Source organism: Podarcis raffonei, chromosome 2 (assembly GCF_027172205.1).
Source record: "Podarcis raffonei isolate rPodRaf1 chromosome 2, rPodRaf1.pri, whole genome shotgun sequence".
NCBI classification, from domain to species: domain Eukaryota; kingdom Metazoa; phylum Chordata; class Lepidosauria; order Squamata; family Lacertidae; genus Podarcis; species Podarcis raffonei.
In genome coordinates, this window is record NC_070603.1 from 110,474,279 (window position 1) to 110,492,464 (window position 18,186).

Sequence of the window (18,186 nt, forward strand, 5' to 3'; positions counted from 1 at the left end):
GAACCTATTTTAATTTGCATTTCTCAAAACAATACACAAATTGAAATCCAGGCTATCCTTTGAAATTGGCACTTCTCTGAGGGATGTGATGCAGTTCTCCCAAAGCGTCTTACCAGCGACTGTTATAAGTCCCTGCACTCGGGCCGACAAGTCGAAAACACATGACACAAAAGGAAAGGGGTTTGGGAGCAAGGAGGGTAGGGAGCAAACACAGGCACTATTTCTTAGTTATTGGTGAAAATAACATACAAAATGTTTTGGGCATGGCGAGGGCATAATGCTGGATTAGGTGGGCTTTTGGCTTGATCCAGCGCGGCTGTTACATTCCAAAATGCTGGTAGGTTTTTGTGTTGACTAGCAAACTAACAAACAAAAGCAAACAAATGTGGAAATATGGTGAAGTGAAAACTGGAAAAATGAGAAAGTGAGAGAAGCTGACATGGAAAGATTAGCTCAGCGCTATTTTTCCTTTGCTGCTGCTGCTGCTGCCACAACCACAACAAGTTGTTGTGTTTGTTAAGTGGCCTAAGAGCAAGCTAGGTACCTGATACAGATTAAAACAACACAGCTCTGCCTAAGGGCTCACCACCTGATTAGTAATATTAGAGGGTGCAAACTGCACCGAGTGCCTGGAGGATGCTTTGGGCAGCCATTTTGTTTCTTCCCTAGTGAAACTGTGGCTTAGATCAGGCAAACTAGGTTAGATGGATAAAATAAAAATAAATAAAATACAAACATAAATAAAAACAAAGAAGCATTCAAAAATACATGGGGAAAATGCAAATTTGTGTATGTTAGGCAAAAAAATTGAGCTATAAACAATACGGCCAATATGAGCTGCCATGTTCCCAGACACTATGGTGATTTCCGCCCAGACACTGTTGCCGACAACAGTATTCTGTATATCTCCAGGAAATTGTGGACGTGTGGCAACACTAGGTTTGTGAAACTTTTCCCGATACTGCCACTTGCTTTATGCCTTCTTGCACAGAGGAGGGAAAGCACCAATATTAAAATTTGCCTGTCCACCGTGAGCATGACAACACTTTCAACTGGGAACTCTGGGGCTGCAACTATTCTGGCATCCTCTGGGCTGAGGCAATGGGAAATCACGGTTGGTCATCGAAGAGTCACCCACCTGTGGGAAATGAAAGCTCCTTACATTATTTCACAGCTCTGCAATTTAAAAGTCCAATATGAAAGCAGCTGCACTTTGTCCATCTCAGCTTTGGGAAGAAGGGGAGGAGCAGGGGAAATGTAACTTGTGGCAGGATTTTGGAAGGTGTGTGGCAGTTGCTTGTTTATGAGGAAAAGTTACACAGAAGAGGCGAGGAAGAGGAGACATGTCAGAGGTGTTTAAATGTATACAAGGTGTGGAAAAAGTAGAAAGAGAAAAGTTTTTTCTACTTCTCTCATAATACTTCCTTTGGTGTAGGTTTGCAGGTATGGTAGAAGGAGATAGGATCTGCCTATGCGATGCCCACCTGGTGGAAACTCTAGCTCACATGGCCCTTAAATGTAAAATGTATGATGATCTCCGCCAACAATTTCTAGACCATCTATGTACCAGAGACAGAGGTTATACGCTTCTTATTACAGGGGAGAAACCAGGAGCTCAACAAGACAGTAGCTAAGTTCCTCTATTTGATTTTTTGTCGCTGAAGTACGCTACAGGATCCTGCCCTTGCTGGAGACCCACAGAGATGAAATAGATTGCTCGCCTCTTCTTCCCTTTGGCAAATGACTGTATTGTTGAAATGGTGATGAGATCGCACTGGCTTATTTATTCTGAATGTTTGTATGTGATGCCAATAAAGGTTTTATGATGAAGATGATGATACCAGAACTCAGTGTCATCCAATTAAGCTGAATTTTGGAAGATTCAAGATAGACAAAAGAAAGCACTTGTTAATGCAGAGCACAAAGGCTGTGTTCACATTGCTGCCTTAGGGGGCAGTGAGGTTCCACCTCCCCCCCACTGTGTTTCACAGGTTTTCATCGCTCACTGTTCACATCAGCACAGCTTCAATAGTGTCAGAGTTGTTTCCATTTTGGTGTACACACCAGGAGAATGCAGGGAGTGCGCGGTAAACAGGATTACGACCACACCCATAGTTAAGCTATGTAATTCACTGCCGCTTTAAAAGAGGGCTGTTTTCGTTTGTTTGTTTGTTTGTTTGTTTGTTAAATGTCTATATCACCCTTCTTGCCAATGAAGCCCAGGGCAGCAAACACAACTGCAGTACAAATGCAATTTTAAAACATTTCGGGAACCGTTAAGAATATCTAAAAACAAAAATAATGCTGTAAGACGTGCAATAATAAAGCATGCTTTTTAAAAAATAACACAACACAACACAATAGTCTGGATGGGCCCACCTAAATAGAAAGCTTTTCAGCTGGTGTCTAAAAGAATACAAAGATGACACCTTCCTAATGAATGTCACTAGGCAGGGAGTTCCAAAGTGCAGATGCTCCCGCACAAAAGGCATGACCAAATGCAGAACAGACATTGTGAGTTACTCACAGAATTTCAGGTTCTGCAGATTGAAGCGTTGAGCCAATTTATGAAGGCTAAAACTATTGATGGCCAATAGCCATGATGCCTGTGTTCTCCCTCTCAAGTATTCCTCTCAAGCCAGTTGCTGAGAACCACAAGTGGAGAGAATACTGTTGTACCTGGGTCATACTAGTGGATTTTTTGGGGGGGGCCCCTCAAATTTCAGTGGCGCCCTATGCGATAGCAAAATTTGGGTCCCCCCTCGCCTCTTGTCTTCCATTCTACATAATAGTTGTGGCACCCCAGTGACCAAACTGGTTAGTAAAGGTAAAGGGACCCCTGACCATTAGGTCCAGTCGTGACCGACTCTGGGGTTGCAGCGCTCATCTTGCTTTATTGGTCGAGGGAGCCGGTGTACAGCTTCTGGGTCTTGTGGCGAGCATGACTAAGCCGCTTCTGGTGAACCAGAGCAGTGCACGGAAACACCGTTTACCTTCCTGCCGAAGCAGTACCTATTTATCTACTTGCACTTTGACGTGCTTTCGAACTGCTAGGTTGGCAGGAGCGGGGACCAAGCAAGAGCTCCCGTCGCGGGGATTTGAACTGCTGACCTTCTGATCAGCAAGTCCTAGGCTCTGTGGTTTAACCCACAGCGCCACCCGCATCCCAACCAAACTGGTTGGGCTCCCCTAAATCCGCCTCTGCTTGTGGACTTACGATGGGCATCTGATTGGCCACCTGGAGAACTTGATGCTGGACCAACCAGGGCTGGGCTCGACACGGCTGAGCTCTCCTTAACGTTCTTGCCAATGCATGCTACAATAATTCCATTCCCAAACAATTCCATTGGCAGGGCTCCTTTCGTCATTCCTGTCGCCTCTTGCCAAATTCCCTTTAGGAGGATGCTCTCCAAACATTGCGTCTGCTCTGTTGAAACATCAGGGAAGGCGCTTCCTTGCAGGTGATAGGAACACACCACGCCCTGGCAGTCTGGGAAACCCAGCCCTTCATCCCATTAGCAAGGATATAAGCGGCACCCCCACTTTTTGAGAACGTCTGGAGCAATTTTCTCTGCGCGGAGCCGGTCCTGACTTACGAAGCGGGGTCCTGAACTTGCCAAAACAGAAAAGATGAAGCTCAGTTCGGGCAGGATGCCCCTGGGGGTGAAATCTGCCTTCGTCTTGGCAGTGGTTCTTCTTCTTCAAGGTAGGTGACTGACAGGGTGGTCCCAGGGGGTGGGGTGGGAAGGAACATAATAAAACAGGACTATGAAGAGTTTTGTGGCTCCTTAAACATTAGCACATTCATTGCAGTGTGTAGGAGCTTGTGAAATCTAATGGGCTGCAATTCTAGCTCCACTTACCCAAGATTCAGTAGTATTTCCACAGTTAGGATCGTGTTGTTAGTCTTTTAAGGAGCCGTAAGACCCTTTCTTGCCAGGACGCAGGTGCGCTGTGGGTTAAACCACAGAGCCTAGGACTCAAATCCCCGCGACGGGGTGAGCTCCCGTTGCTCGGTCCCTGCTCCTGCCAACCTAGCAGTTCGAAAGCACATCAAAGTGCAAGTAGATAAATAGGTACCGCTCCGGTGGGAAGGTAAACAGCGTTTCCATGCGCTGCTCTAGTTTGCCAGAAGCGGCTTAGTCATGCTGGCCACATGACCCGGAAGCTGTATGCCGGCTCCCTCGGTCTATAGAGCGAGATGAGCGCCGCAACCCCAGAGTTGATCACGACTGGACCTAATGGTCAGGGGTCCCTTTACCTTTACCTTTAAGACCCTTTCTTGGTTTTGCTGTAACAGATTATGGAAGAAAGTAGAGCTGCTTTCTGACTGCTTTTAGCTCCCAGCAACAAAGGCTGTTTCTCTGGTCTGTTTTGCTTCCCAGGATGATGTGGGATCCAGCCAGGTTGGGGGTGGGATGGGGGAGAAAAAGGCCCTTTAAGTCACGCAAAAGATGGTGCTACAGCCAGTAATGTCACAAGGAAACAGTGTTGAGCAGTTCCGTGGTTCCTCCTGCCACCAGCCTCCCAATACTGTAACAATGGCCAGTGGTGGATTTTGGGCAGTGCAGAGATTTCCCCCATACAAGGCACTGAACGGAGGGGGTATATCATCATCATCATCATCATCATCATCATCATCATCATCCTATACAGTGGTACCTCAGGTTAAGAACTTAATTCGTTCTGGAGGTCCGTTCTTAACCTGAAACGGTTCTTAACCTGAGGTACCACTTTAGCTAATGGGGCCTCCTGCTGCCGCCACGCCGCCATGAGCGATTTCTGTTCTCATCCTGAAGCAAAGTTCTTAACTCGAGGTACTATTTCTGGGTTAGCGGAGTCTGTAACCTGAAGTGTATGTAACCTGAAGCACCTGTAACCCGAGGTACCACTGTATTTATATGGGTATCTACTGAGAATCTCCATAAAAAGCAACAGTACCCAAAGCAATTATTGTGAAAAGAAGAAATATATTTTTTTGGGGGGGGGGCAGAGATGCAAATGTTGTTCTTGCTCAGAGTGCCATATTACCAAAGTCAGGCCCTGCAATGGCTTTGTCTTCTGGAAAGAAGTAGGATTTACTTTGATTAGGCTGGGAAAAAAATGGAGCCTGTCTATGAGTTACCCTAGTAGCTGGTTTGAAATATAGGACTAGACACGACAATGCTTAAGAACTATGTTAGGAAAAAATGGTCCTGTGTCCCGGCAGGTTAGGATGCTGGAGGGAATGCTGAGTTGATTCAAACGCTGATGCTGTTCTTCATTCCCCACTGCCTGCAAATTTAGAACAAGGGGGTGGGTCTAAACTGTGCCCCCTAAATCTTTTTGGACTCCCAATTCCCATCAGCTCCAGCCAGCCTGGCCCAATGGTCAGGGGTAAAGGGGAATTGTAGTTCAGCAGCACCTCTGAGAGCCACAGCTTAGGCCCCCAGTGTGGAGAGATGCTGAAGGAATTGTAGCCAATATTTCATGAGGCCGGGTAAGCAATCAGCATACCTGTTTGTCAGAGAAATGTTTTATTTTAAAGAAGCAAATGTGTAAAATAGATTTACGTAACTCATCCATAGCTATTCCAGATGGGTGAAAAAGGATTTTAACAATGTAAATGTGTGTGTGTGTGTGTGTGTGTGTGTGAGAGAGAGAGAGAGAGAGATGCTTATTAACCTTTAGATGTAAATCAGTGAGGGTTAGAAGTACTTGACTTCATCTAGGTCAGGCATGTTCAACAGGTAGATCGTGATCTACTGGTAGATGACTGGATGTCTGCGGTAGATCACTGGTAGATCACTGGCTTCCCCCAAAGAAGCTGAACAACTGTGGCTCCCCTTAAAAAAGCTCAACATTTTACCTTCTCCCTGAAAAAACTCAACAACTTTGACCTGAACCCCCAAAAGGGGGTAGATCACTGCCAGTTTTTAACTCTGTGAGTAGATCGCAGTCTCTTGGGAGTTGGCCGCCCCTGATCTAGGTCATGCAGTTGTGTGGTGTAGTGGTTAGAGCACCAGACCTGGAAGACCAGGGTTCAAATCTCCACTCAGCCATGAGGCTCACTGGGTGATCTTTGGCCAGTCGCTGCATCTGTTCAGGGGGTTGCTGCTTCCGTCTGCACAGGGAGGGAGGGGAGGTTAATATCCAAGTTCAATTATGATGCTCACTGGACAGCCTCCCCCGACCTAACCTAGAAGGTTGTCGTAAGAATTAAATTTGTAAGAATTGCAAACAATGATTGCATCAAGCATCGGTATTATTGGGCATTTGGTAGGGCCACTTCTCTGCACAGGGCCTTCTACCAACTCCTGAAGTCTCTTGGATGTGCTCCTCTTCAATGCCTCTTCACCTGCCCGCTCCTCGCATGCAAGCAGTGGCAAGAATGAGGACATTGAGCACCAGCCTCTTGTTCCCAGTGGGAGCAGGAAAGCAAAAACAGGCAATATTAAAGTGGGCCCACCTAATACATCTTGCCCAAGACTTCTCCGAATCTAGAGATGAGCCGATACCGATTGTAAAGAATGTTGGTTATAGTTGGACTAAATGACCCTTGTGGTACCTTCCAACTCTACAGTTCTAGGAAGTGCTGTGGAAAAGGTTTCCCCTGAGGTTGATGTTGGGGGGTGAGGAATGGAATTCAGAAGAAGATCTCAGGCAGACCTTCTAGAGTCTGCTGAGCAACCAGGAAGCATCTCTCCCAAGGAGGACGTGTGCAGGTGCCAAACCTCCATGGCCGCTGTCTGCTTCCCGTCTGCTGTTGTCAAATCAGCTGGTCAACATGGTTGCCATTGCTTATTTATATCTTTCTTCCATGGCACCCATACCCTCAAACTGTCCCCATTTGCTCAGGACATTCGTGGAATTACAGAAGCCATCCCAATTTCTAATTTGATCCCGGTATGTCCTTTTCAGTAGTGGCGCCCTCCTTGTGGAACCCGCTCCCGTCAGATGTCAAGGAAATAAACAACTATCTGACTTTTAGAAGACATCTGAAGGCAGCCCTGTTTAGGGAAGTTTTTCATGTCTGATTTTTTATTGTGTTTTTACTGTTCTGCTGGGAGCTGCCCAGAGTGGCTGCGGAAACCCAGCCAGATAGGCAGGGTATAAATAATAAAATTACAGTGGTACCTCGGGTTACAGACGCTTCAGGTTACAGACTCTGCTAACCCAGAAATAGTACCTCAGGTTAAGAAATGCTTCAGGATGAGAACAAAAATCGTGCAGCGGTGGTGCTGTGGCAGCAGGAAGCCCCATTAGCTAAAGTGGTGCTTCAGGTTAAGAACAGTTTCAGGTTAAGAACGGACCTCCAGAACGAATTAAGTTCTTAACCCGAGGTACCACTGTATTATTATAGGGATGAGGTGGTGCTGGCTCCTACAAGAGCGCCACACCAAAAGACATGCATCCTGATTTTTGTTAAAGTTGTGTTGGAGGGTACATAAAGAAGTCCCAAGTGGTCTCCTACTCAGACACTGTCCTAACCCCAACCTTCTTAGCTTCAGCAAAGAAGTTGCATCATGTGGCCAGTGCTGTGGGGCCACATCTACCTGTGTCTGAGCTGGCATATCATGCATGGCTCTGGGCCTGCAGAGTTTCTGTCCCCCAAAAAGAGGAGAAGTACTAGCCGAGTTTGTTAGACTGGTGAAACTAGATTGCTTCTCGAGTGTGCCCAAGGTATCATCCATCTCTAGTTCTAACCCATAATTACCCCTTTGAAGTTGGCGAGTTTGAAAGAGAGTGGCCAAGCTGAAGACATTTAACGAGTTTAATGCCTGCCAAGATGTTAGTAACCCATGTTCAAACGCTATCCTCCATCAAGAACCATTCGCTATGGGTCTTTACGAGCACTACAAATTTGGTACATGGGTGCTGCCATTCAAGCAACACTCTGTGGGATGCGCAGACGCTGGCATTCAGCCTATGTTGTGATCAAGGATAAGAGCTAGGTCAGGCCAGCATCCTGTTCTCACAGTGACCAACCAGATGCTTGTGGGAAACTCACAAAAATGCAATAAGGATCAACGGATCATTCTGTTTCCTGTCTGTGTTAGTTGGATATGTGTTCATTCATTAGTCCATTCGGACCCCTTTCCCTTTTTGCATTAATCTACAGTCTGTCTGGAAGGGACGCGGGTAGCGCTGTGGGTTAAACCACAGAGCCTAGGACTTGCCGGTCAGAAGGTCGGCGGTTCCAATCCCCGTGACGGGGTGCGCTCCCGTTGTTCGGTCCCTGCTCCTGCCAACCTAGCAGTTCGAAAGCACGTCAAAGTGCAAGTAGATAAATAGGTACCGCTTCAGTGGGAAGGTAAACGGCGTTTCCGTATGCTGCTCTGGTTCGCCAGAAGCGGCTTAGTTATGCTGGCTACATGACCCGGAAGCTGTACGCTGGCTCCCTCGGCCAATAAAGCGAGATGAGCACTGCAACCGCAGAGTTGGACACAACTGGACCTAATGGTCAGGGGTCCCTTTACCTTTACCTTTACAGTCTGAAAAATTGAATTTTAAATATCTACAGTGGAACCTTGGTTTTTTAGTGTCTCGGAAGCTGAACGATTTGGAACCTGAATGCTGTAAACCCGGAAATAATTGCTTCCATTTTCGAACGCACCTCAGAAGTACAGTGGTACCTCAGGTTACATACGCTTCAGGTTACAGACTCCGCAAACCCAGAAATAATACCTTGGGTTAAGAAGTTTGCTTCAGGTTGAGAACAGAAATTGTGCTCCGGCAGCGCGGCAGCAGCGGGAGGCCCCATTAGCTAAAGTGGTGCTTCAGGTTAAGAACAGTTTCAGGTTAAGAACGGACCTCTGGAACGAATTAAGTACTTAACCCGAGGTACCACTGTAGAACGGCTTCCACTGTATGTTTTTCCATTCTTTCCCCAATGGATTTTGCCAGTTGCCCATTGACCCTCGGTTTTCAAACATTTCGAAAGTTGAACGGTCTTCCGGAACGGATTATGTTCGAAAACCGAGGTTCCACTGTATTTTTGAAAGCATTTTCTCAGCCAGTACACAATTCTAAAAGCCCAGAACTGTGCTGCAAAATGCAGAGAAGGGAAAAGTCCAAATCGTGTCTGTGCTCCAATGTTGACGTTACTCTGGGAGTTGCAGATCAAGTTCATTCACATCAAGATTCCTGAAGAATGAAGTGCTCCTGCCTCCCTGGTTCTGACGCATTCCAAGTAAGCGTTGGCCCATGGTTTTACTGAACTCGGTTCAGTTTCTTCTGCTGCTGTTATGATCAGAAGCCCTTAATTTGAATTTAAACAGTGATGTGGGCGAGAGGGACAGTCCTCCTGGATGAGAGATGACAGGTTGGCAAGGCATTCACCCATCCTTCCCACAGTTCTGTGTTGTGGCAATTCTAGCATTCTGGGACCACAACAAGATTGTGCCTTGGCCAAAGGCCTGGTGGAACAGCTCTGTCTTGCAGGCCCTGCGGAAAGATGTCAAGTCCCACAGGGCTCTAGTCTCTTGTGGCAGAGCCTTCCACCAGATCAGGGCCACAGCCGAAAAAGCCCTAGCTCTGGTTGAGGCCAGCCTAACCTCCTGCGGCCCGGGATCTCCAAGATGTTTTTATTTGAAGATCATACGGTCCTCCATGGGGAGGCTGGAGTTTCTGGGTCAGTCTCAAGGGCAGCCCCACGTTGAGTGAGTTACAATAATCAAGCCTGGAGTATGGCTAACGTTGGATACAACCCATAATCCTTATATAAAAATCAATCTGCTTTGCTAAGCCATCACATGCCAAAATGACTGGTTATAATTTCTATCTAGACTAAGACAGAAACCAGCCAAATAAAAAAAACAACTTTGCTAAAAGAGCGAAGAATGTATATGCAGCCTTTCCTTTGAAGTTGATGGGGATTTAGGAGTGCCTGCCTTGAATGTCATTATTTCTGGCTGATTTGCAACGTCAGAAGAAAGCTCACATCACAGCCCTCAGCCACAGGGTGAACACCTGAAATGACAAGCATGCCTACTTGCAAATGAATACTAGCTCAGCCTTGCCTCTCCTCCATTTTGTTAAAAATGCTTCCTTTCAAAGCATAAGAAGAAATCTCCACCAATTTATCCACTTATTCATCATTTCCCCCCCAAAAGGAATATATATATATATATATTTAATTATTTTCTTAAGAAAGGAACACGACGACAACAACAATATGACAACCCTTGTTGCAGAGAGTGTCTTCTTCTTTGGCGATCACTCGTAGCCGAGTAAGATTGTCTTTCATAAACACGGTCTTAAGAGTGAGTCCGTAAGTGACTGTGGAGGCCAATTCTGGATCCACACGTCCTTCCACAATGGGGACATAGGTTTCCGGCCAGGAGTTGATCACGGTGAGGGTTTGTCAAGCGTGTGCAGAGTACAACAGCCCACTGATGTATTTATTTAAGAAAGCTATATCCCTTACAACCCCCGCAAAAAAAACATAAAAGAGACAAAATTTAAAACATCAGAAAATAGAAAACATTAGAACAATGCTCGTAGCGCAGAGGCCTCCTGAAACAAAGTCTGTTTAACCTAGCCAGGCCGGAAACTTAGCAGGGACGGCGCCTGTCTGATTTTTCTTGGGAAGGAGTTCCAGAAAGTTGGGCCTATTGCGTGAGTTGTGCTTCTGGTCCATGGAAGACCAGCAGTAGTGTTCCCCAATGATGATCTAACTCATCGCTTTAGGACATTTGTAGGAAAGGCATAGACCTAGCCCTAGAATTGTAGAGTTGGAAGGGACCACGGGGGCCATCTAGTCCAACCCCCTGCAAAGCAAGAATCTTTTGCCCAATGAGGGCTGTCCTTAAGGCATCCTGGGCCCAATGTTGAAAGGTAGGGGGATGCACATCAAAGCTTAGTTTAAGCAGAGTAACCTTTGATTCACATACAGTGGTACCTCGGGTTACATACGCTTCAGGTTACATACGCTTCAGGTTACAGACTCCGCTAACCCAGAAATAGTACCTTGGTTTAAGAACTTTGCTTCAGGATGAGAACAGAACTCATGCTCCGGTGGCGCAGCGGCAGCAGGAGGCCCCATTAGCTAAAGTGGTGCTTCAGGTTAAGAACAGTTTCAGGTTAAGAACGGACCTCCGGAATGAATTAAGTACTTAACCTGAGGTACCGCTGTATAGGCCTGGGGTTGGAACAAAGATTCTCTCCAAAGTGATTTAGGTACTTTCAAGTTCAAAATGGCCCCAGGGATTGGAGGGGACGTTTTCGGATGACATCGCAGAGTGCTGGTCATTCCACACTGTGTGGAATTTTGGCTGTTTCTGCAGAGCTGCAGAACTCTCGTTGTCAGAGCTTGACCCTTGCAAGAAATAGGCACGTACGGCTTGAACTCTGTGAGAGTGATTTCAAGGTAGGGGGCTTGAGAAACTTGACCTGCGCTTCCAGGAACTCGTGCACGGATAGGAATGTATGTACTTATCCTTTGGATTTTTCCGTTCTCTGAATATCACAGTTCAGTTCTCAGCTCAAGCAATGCATGGGAACTCATTAAAATGGGTAGTTCGGGATAAAAATATTTTTAAAAATGCATGTATTGCGAATAAATATGCATCAACATACAATTTTGATTACATCTTTAAAAATGCATTTTTGTGGAGATTTTAAAATTTGAGATTACAGTGGGAATTGATTGGAGCAGACTTTTGAAGAAACACGCGTGAAGCAGACACAGACTTGAAGCAGGCTGATCAATCTATCGTTATTGCAGAGGGGTCTCTGGGGCAACTTGATTCTCACATGCTCCCTAAACCCTTGCAACCTGGTTCAATATATGCTAATTTTTGCTTGGATGAGAAGGTTGTATAATGCAAGGCAGGATTTAGGTTCCTTAACCATCTGTTTTCTGCCTTGGGCTCCTTTGCGAGGGAAGATGGGGTATAAATTTATTCAATAAGCATTTCAAAATTATCTTTTTAAAGAATTAAAAAAATGGGGAGTTTTCTTTAAATAATAATAAAGCAAGCCTCCCATTCTGAATCATCTTATTTTCATGCATATCTTGTAGTTCATGAGCAGAGAACCTCTAGGTGCTGTTGCTTTCAAACCCTCCTCATCCCACACACACACATATATATATATATATATATATATATATATATATATATATATATATATATATTTCAGTGGACAAAAAAAGTAAACTCTCATCATCGCTAACCATTGGCCATGCTGGCTCTAGGGCTGATGGGAGTTGGAGTCTAACCACACCTGAAGGACCCCAGGTCCCCCCATTCCTTCTATATGAAGCAATAACAGCTTTCATCCCTCAGCTATGAATTCTGCATTCCAGCAAAGGTGTGCTGAAGGTGACAAACAATTTAATTGGTTTCAGGGCAGAGCTGGATCGTTTTGAGACATACAATTAAAATTATTGACGGCTGTGCTTCCTTCTATTAAGATCTGAATAAATAAGAGGTTTGGGGACTGCGTCTTTGCCGGGGCGAGCTCTGCTGCCCTGCGTAACTCCTTGACAGTAGATGTTTGGCAGAAATTATTCTTGCCTCTGTTTACATGGCTCTTAAAAGTATACTGCCCTACTTGTCCTACGTCAGGGGTTTCCCCGGGCATTTTACCAATTCAGTGAAAATCCCGTACGTGTCTGGGAGAACCCGGACATATGGCAGACTTATCTTAATGTGAAGAAGCTCATTTATACAGTACTGCTATTTCTTAGTTGTGGATTTTGGTTTGTTCTGTTTCACTGGTTTTGTCTTTTATTATAAAGCTACGAATAAAAAAGCTTTAATAAACAACAATTGGTATTGTTCAGTCAGGTCTTTTGTATTACCAACCAGTATTTATTGATGATTTTGTTATTATTGTACTGTAGTTTTATATGGTGTGGTATTATTAGGAAAGTGTGGTACGTGAAATATTTAAATGAACAAATAACTCATTTACCATTTCAAGATAAGTCAGAAGTCACCTTGATTTTTGGGAGGGGCTTCTGTGCATTTAATCTCTTGGGGCCAGGCCAATCCAACAGGTTAAGCTTCAACTTCACCACTGAGAGAGTAATAGGGAAATTCTCAGCTGGTTGAATTTCTGCCTGATTTTGCTAGTAGCGCTCCTGTGCCTTTAGTATCCACATTTTAGGCAGATATCGAGGAGATGTAGTTTTCCCAGCAAGGAGGTGCAACTGTACCTGTTGATTTTCTACCTGCGAAACACTTAAGAGCCACTTCACTGGGATTATGCAGTGCTGTTACTCAGAGGAAACAATGCCAATGGCAACTTGATTTCGCATACTGGGAAGTTCTTTTTAACCCTGTTTATTTTCCTAAACAGCCTGAAATATTCCTGGATGTAGAAATCAGCCAATGAGAAAGACTCATGCACAGTATAACTGTGCTTGGACTTAGAGACAGCACAATTGAAATCCAGCTCTGCTATAGATTTACTGAACGGGCATGTAAGACTTGCAGGTCTGTTTTGTTTTGGAAGGACTATAGCTCAGTGTAGAACATCTGCTTTGCATGCAGACGGTCCCAGCTTCATCCCTTAGCATCTCCAGGTAGGACCACGAAAGCCCCATATCAGAACACCTGAGATGGACCAGTGGCCTGACTTGGTATGTGGTCCAGCCAGTTAAATGGGAACTGAACGAAATATCACAACACGATGGCCAATAACAATGGCACTAAACACTATTTATAGGCTAATACAAATGATCAGAAATTGCAACCAAAGTCTCTAAATCTTCTTCAGCCAGTCTTGATCAATTCTTCATCAGCCAGACTTGTAAGAATTAATATGAGAAGGATGCAGTTCAATTTCTTAACAAGCCAATCTTACATGTAAGTAAATATAAACACTGTAGAAAATACGCTCTGGATCAGTGGTCATATGATACTGTAGTTACAAGTCTGGCTGGTGAAGAATTGATCAAGATTGGCTGATGAAGCATTGAACAAAACAGATTGGTTATCCGTGAACTCTGTTCCGGTGATATTTGGTGACAGATTATGTATTTATTTTAATTTTGAATTATTCCAGTTGGTGAAGAAGATTTAGAGACTTTGGTTGCATTTTCTGATCATTTGTATTAGTCTATAAATAGTGTTTAGTGCCATTGTTATTGGCCATCGTGTTGCGTTATTTTGTTCAGCTTGTCTATATTGCAACACAGGTGTCTGTTTAGGAGTTAAATGGGAACAACACCTGATCATAGGACTGATATGGAGATAGATGGATAAGGAAACATTGTCACCTGTCCTTTGCCATACAAATAGGGTGAGGCCTGCACTTAAACTCTCAATCCCTTGGGAGTCATTGGTGTGTGGGCGGCTGCCTGAGGCAGCAACAGGAGCAACACCTTAGATGAAGCAAGAGGAAAGGAACCTGCATATTCAGAGAAATCACGTGGTACAGAGCAGATCTCTGGGAGTATACTGCTTGTTTGTTCTTTGGCTAATGGTGTTTCCTCATATGTCCCTAAAAAACCTCCGTAATGTACAAATTGGGCTTGGGCATGTGGCATGGGTGTCTCAGTTTATAGGCCTACCATTTCACAATCTCTCCTCTTTGTGGTCCCTTCCCAGGTGTGACATGTATGAGCCTTCGAAGCACTGCTGCAACAAGCGCTCCTGTATCCCTCAGCGTGGCTAATCCATCGGTGGCCGGTACCCTTGAGAAGGAGGAGGCCCTGGATGAAAACGAGATCGATGCCAATGAGCCTAAAATGGATTATGATGAGGCCGACCGTGATGACGACTCCCTGGAATACGATGGGACCGTTTCACTTGACAAAGTAGGCGCAACCGAGTCCCCAAAAGACACCATGAAAGAAGACGCCAACGAGGAGGGAGCGAGTAACGTGGAAGTGTCCCCAAAGGAGAACAGGCGAGCGGAAACCAACATTTTGGAAGGGGTAGACCCAACTGACCTCGATGATGCCCTTAACTTTATCAGTCTCATTGCCAAGAGAGCTGGTGAGGAGCTGGAAGAGGAAGAGGTGGAGGAAATGATGTCGAGTGACGACGATGCTCTTAACTTCATTAGGCTGGTTGCCAAGAGAGCCGCTGAAGAGGAGGAGGCAGCTGAAGAAGGGAAGCCAGTTGACGAGGATTCCTTTTTGTTTACCGACCTGCCCAAAATCTTGGGGCCCTTGCTGAAAGCGTTTTCTAGCACGCCAGAAAATTCTGAGGCTCCCTCACCGGATGACTTCTTTTCTTGGTTTCCTGACCTGAAGAAACTGCTGGAGGATCCCAAGCCAGCTGGCAGGAGATCTTATCTGCCTACTTCTCCACAGCCAGCCCTACAAATATCCCCCGCCTCTCCCCAGCCCACTGGATCTGAAGTCCTTTCCTCCCCATCTCTGCCAGAAGTGTCAGCCTCTACTGCCCAACCAACCATACCTGAACCTCCTCAGACAAGCCAGCCTTCTCTCCCAGAAGTCCCAGACTCAGAAGAGAGATTTTATTAAGCAGGCACAGCCAAGCAGTCCTCACCTTTTTGGAGAATGAGGAAAACGAAAAAGGAAGGCTGGTCGGGAGTCTCATTCCCCCAACCTCCTATTTCTCCTTGAGATCACCTCTATTTCTTATTACTGACAAGATATAAAAAGTAAGCACAATATATGCTTTTAAAAACACACTGTTTTTCATTTGGCAATTTAATACTGCATCTACCCAAGAGCTACACAAAGGTGTGTCGTACTTAGGGATCGGAGGAGAAATTCAATTTGGTTTCCATTTGAATTGGAGCCTGCCAATTCGCACATCCCAAATCTACGCGTGAACAGAAACGCTGCCTTATCTTAGTGGGCAGACTTATCTATCCCTAACTGTATTTGGGCATAGTGAATCAACTCTGCTTTGTTTCCTTAAGTACAGCCCAGCCTCCAGATTTCCCCCCATCTTCATTAAGCTAGGAATCTGCTGCAGGCTTGTATAAAGAGCACTGCCAAAAAGCTGTATATCACCTTGCTTAATAAACCTGTTTGGTTACTACTACCTGTGTGGAGCCTGAATCTGTAGTCAAGGTTCAAGAGACAAGAACAACCACCACTGGGATTTGGGGGTACTGTGGTAGAATAGAGGGCAAAATAAATGGCGAGGAGAATAAGAGAGACAACATCATAGGTTCTTTTGTCATGTGTGTGTGCAGACCCTCCAGGTTTCCCTGTTTTCCAGGGACAGTTTCAGATTTACAGAAGCCGTCCCAGTTTCTGATTTGATCCCAGAATGTCCCGCTTTTCCATAGGATGTCCCTATTTTCATTGGAGAAATGTTGGAGGGTGTAGAGTTATCTGACTCCCAAGCCATCCGAAGGCAGCCCTTTATAGAGAGGCTGGAGGAACCCAGTCAGATGGGCGGGGTATAAGTAGTAATATAACAGCAGCAGCAACAAGAAGACATCCCTATTTACATTGGAGAAAAGTTGCAGGGTATGTGTGTGTGTGTTTGTGGGAGAAATGTCCCAGATTCAAATCTCACCTTGGTCATGACCTCACTATTTTATTTATTTATTTTATATACACTAGTGGCCAAAATTGTGGAAACCTTTTGGAACAAGTGTATTTCCGAGGTTTGATGGCTCATAACACCTGATTGGCTCTCTAAACGCCCATCCTCATTGGCTACATTCAAATGAAGGAAAGCTATTACATATCAACCTAAGGAAGTTGTGCTTCCTTTTTCTGGTTATTTGGCTATATCTTTTGATAGAATACAGATAATGGAACAAACTTTATTGCATTAAATTCTTCATTAAATTATCTTTGCATGCATATATATATATATATATATATATATATATATATATGGCATTACATCGAGATATATATATGTGTGTGTGTGTGTATGGTATTACTCCCAAAAAAGTGGTGTTATGAGCCATCAAACCTCAGAAATACACTTTTCCCAAAAGGTTTCCACAATTTTAGTCACTAGCATACCTTATATTACTGTATAAAACAGTGCACAATAGGGATGCAATATAATAATAAAATCAGTTAAAATATAATCAGGAAATCGGGGGGGGGGGACACCTTAAGGAAAATGACTGCTGAAATGAAAATTTAAAAAATCTTCCCCAAGTGCTGGAAGTTCACCAAGTCTGTCTTCAACTGGGAGGGAAATTCCACAGAATATTGAACACAGACATGGCTCTTGGTGGATACAAGCCATGAATGTCTGAGCCGTCGGGTACCACTAACAGGGGTCTCCTCTGAAGACGTCAACGATTGTTTAAGGAATCAGGTGGTTCTTATTGGTACCAGACGATGAGCCTCTGGAGTGCTATGCAAGGTTTAGGAGGTGTTGGGTGTGTGTGTGTGGAGAGAGTGGGACGAGTTTCAAGAGGAATTGGCTTGCAGCAAGAAGTACGGTAAGTAAGGGAGGTGGATGTTACCACAGAAGCTAGATCTTGGTTCAGTAAGGGAGTGCTTGCAGTTTTCCTTTTCTCCTCATGATAAAACACACCCATTTCTCGAGCAAAGCTTCCAGTTAAATTTAAGATTATCAGAACATTACATATATATATATATATATGACGTAAGCAGCACCTAGTTGTGGAATGCATTTTGCTTATGTGTAGAAACCATAACCTGCTTGAAAAACTTAAGTACACAACAACAACAACAACAACAACAATTTTTTTTATTTATACCCCACCCTTCCTGATTCAGAAAACCGGGCTCAGAGCGGCTAACAACAAATTTAAAACACTTACTTGATGCAACAAAAAACAGCATAAAATACAGTATAAAACGTGAATAACAATAAATTCAGAATCAAAAATCAATTTTGGGGGAAAATCCATCCAATAAACATTAGATGATCAGCAGGGCTAGCTGGCTAAATTAGTGGTGGCATAAATGGTGGTATTTTGACAATGGAGGCTGGTCCACTGGAGCGAATGGGGCCCTGCCCCCATCAACCTCTGTCTGCCTTCATGTACCATATTTTTCGCTCTATAGGACGCACTTTTCCCCCTCCAAAAATGAAGAGGAAAAGTGTGTGCGTCCTATGGAGCGAATGCAGGCTTTCGCTGAAGCCTGGAGAGCGAGGTTGGGTCAGTGCGCACCAACCCCTCTCGCGTTCCAGGCTTAAGGAAGCTATCCGCAACCCTGCGGATCCCGGCGGGAACTCCCGCTGGGCTCTGCAGGCTTGCGGATAGCTGCCTGCAGCCCGAAGCCCGGGAAGCGTGGCGCTGTGCACCCCAGGCTTCGGGCAGCTCTCCGCA

At 45.0% G+C, this 18,186-nt stretch overlaps 1 protein-coding gene across 1 annotated transcript; it reads left to right on the forward strand.

Moving 5' to 3' along the window:
* The first annotated feature begins 3,429 nt into the window (after positions 1–3,429).
* On the forward strand, positions 3,430–15,950 carry LOC128408634 (neurofilament medium polypeptide-like). Its single transcript, XM_053378607.1, has 2 exons — positions 3,430–3,706; positions 14,541–15,950. Exons 1-2 carry the CDS (start codon positions 3,631–3,633, stop codon positions 15,422–15,424), a joined length of 960 nt encoding a protein of 319 aa, XP_053234582.1. The 5' UTR covers positions 3,430–3,630; the 3' UTR covers positions 15,425–15,950.
* The last annotated feature ends 2,236 nt before the right edge of the window (positions 15,951–18,186 follow it).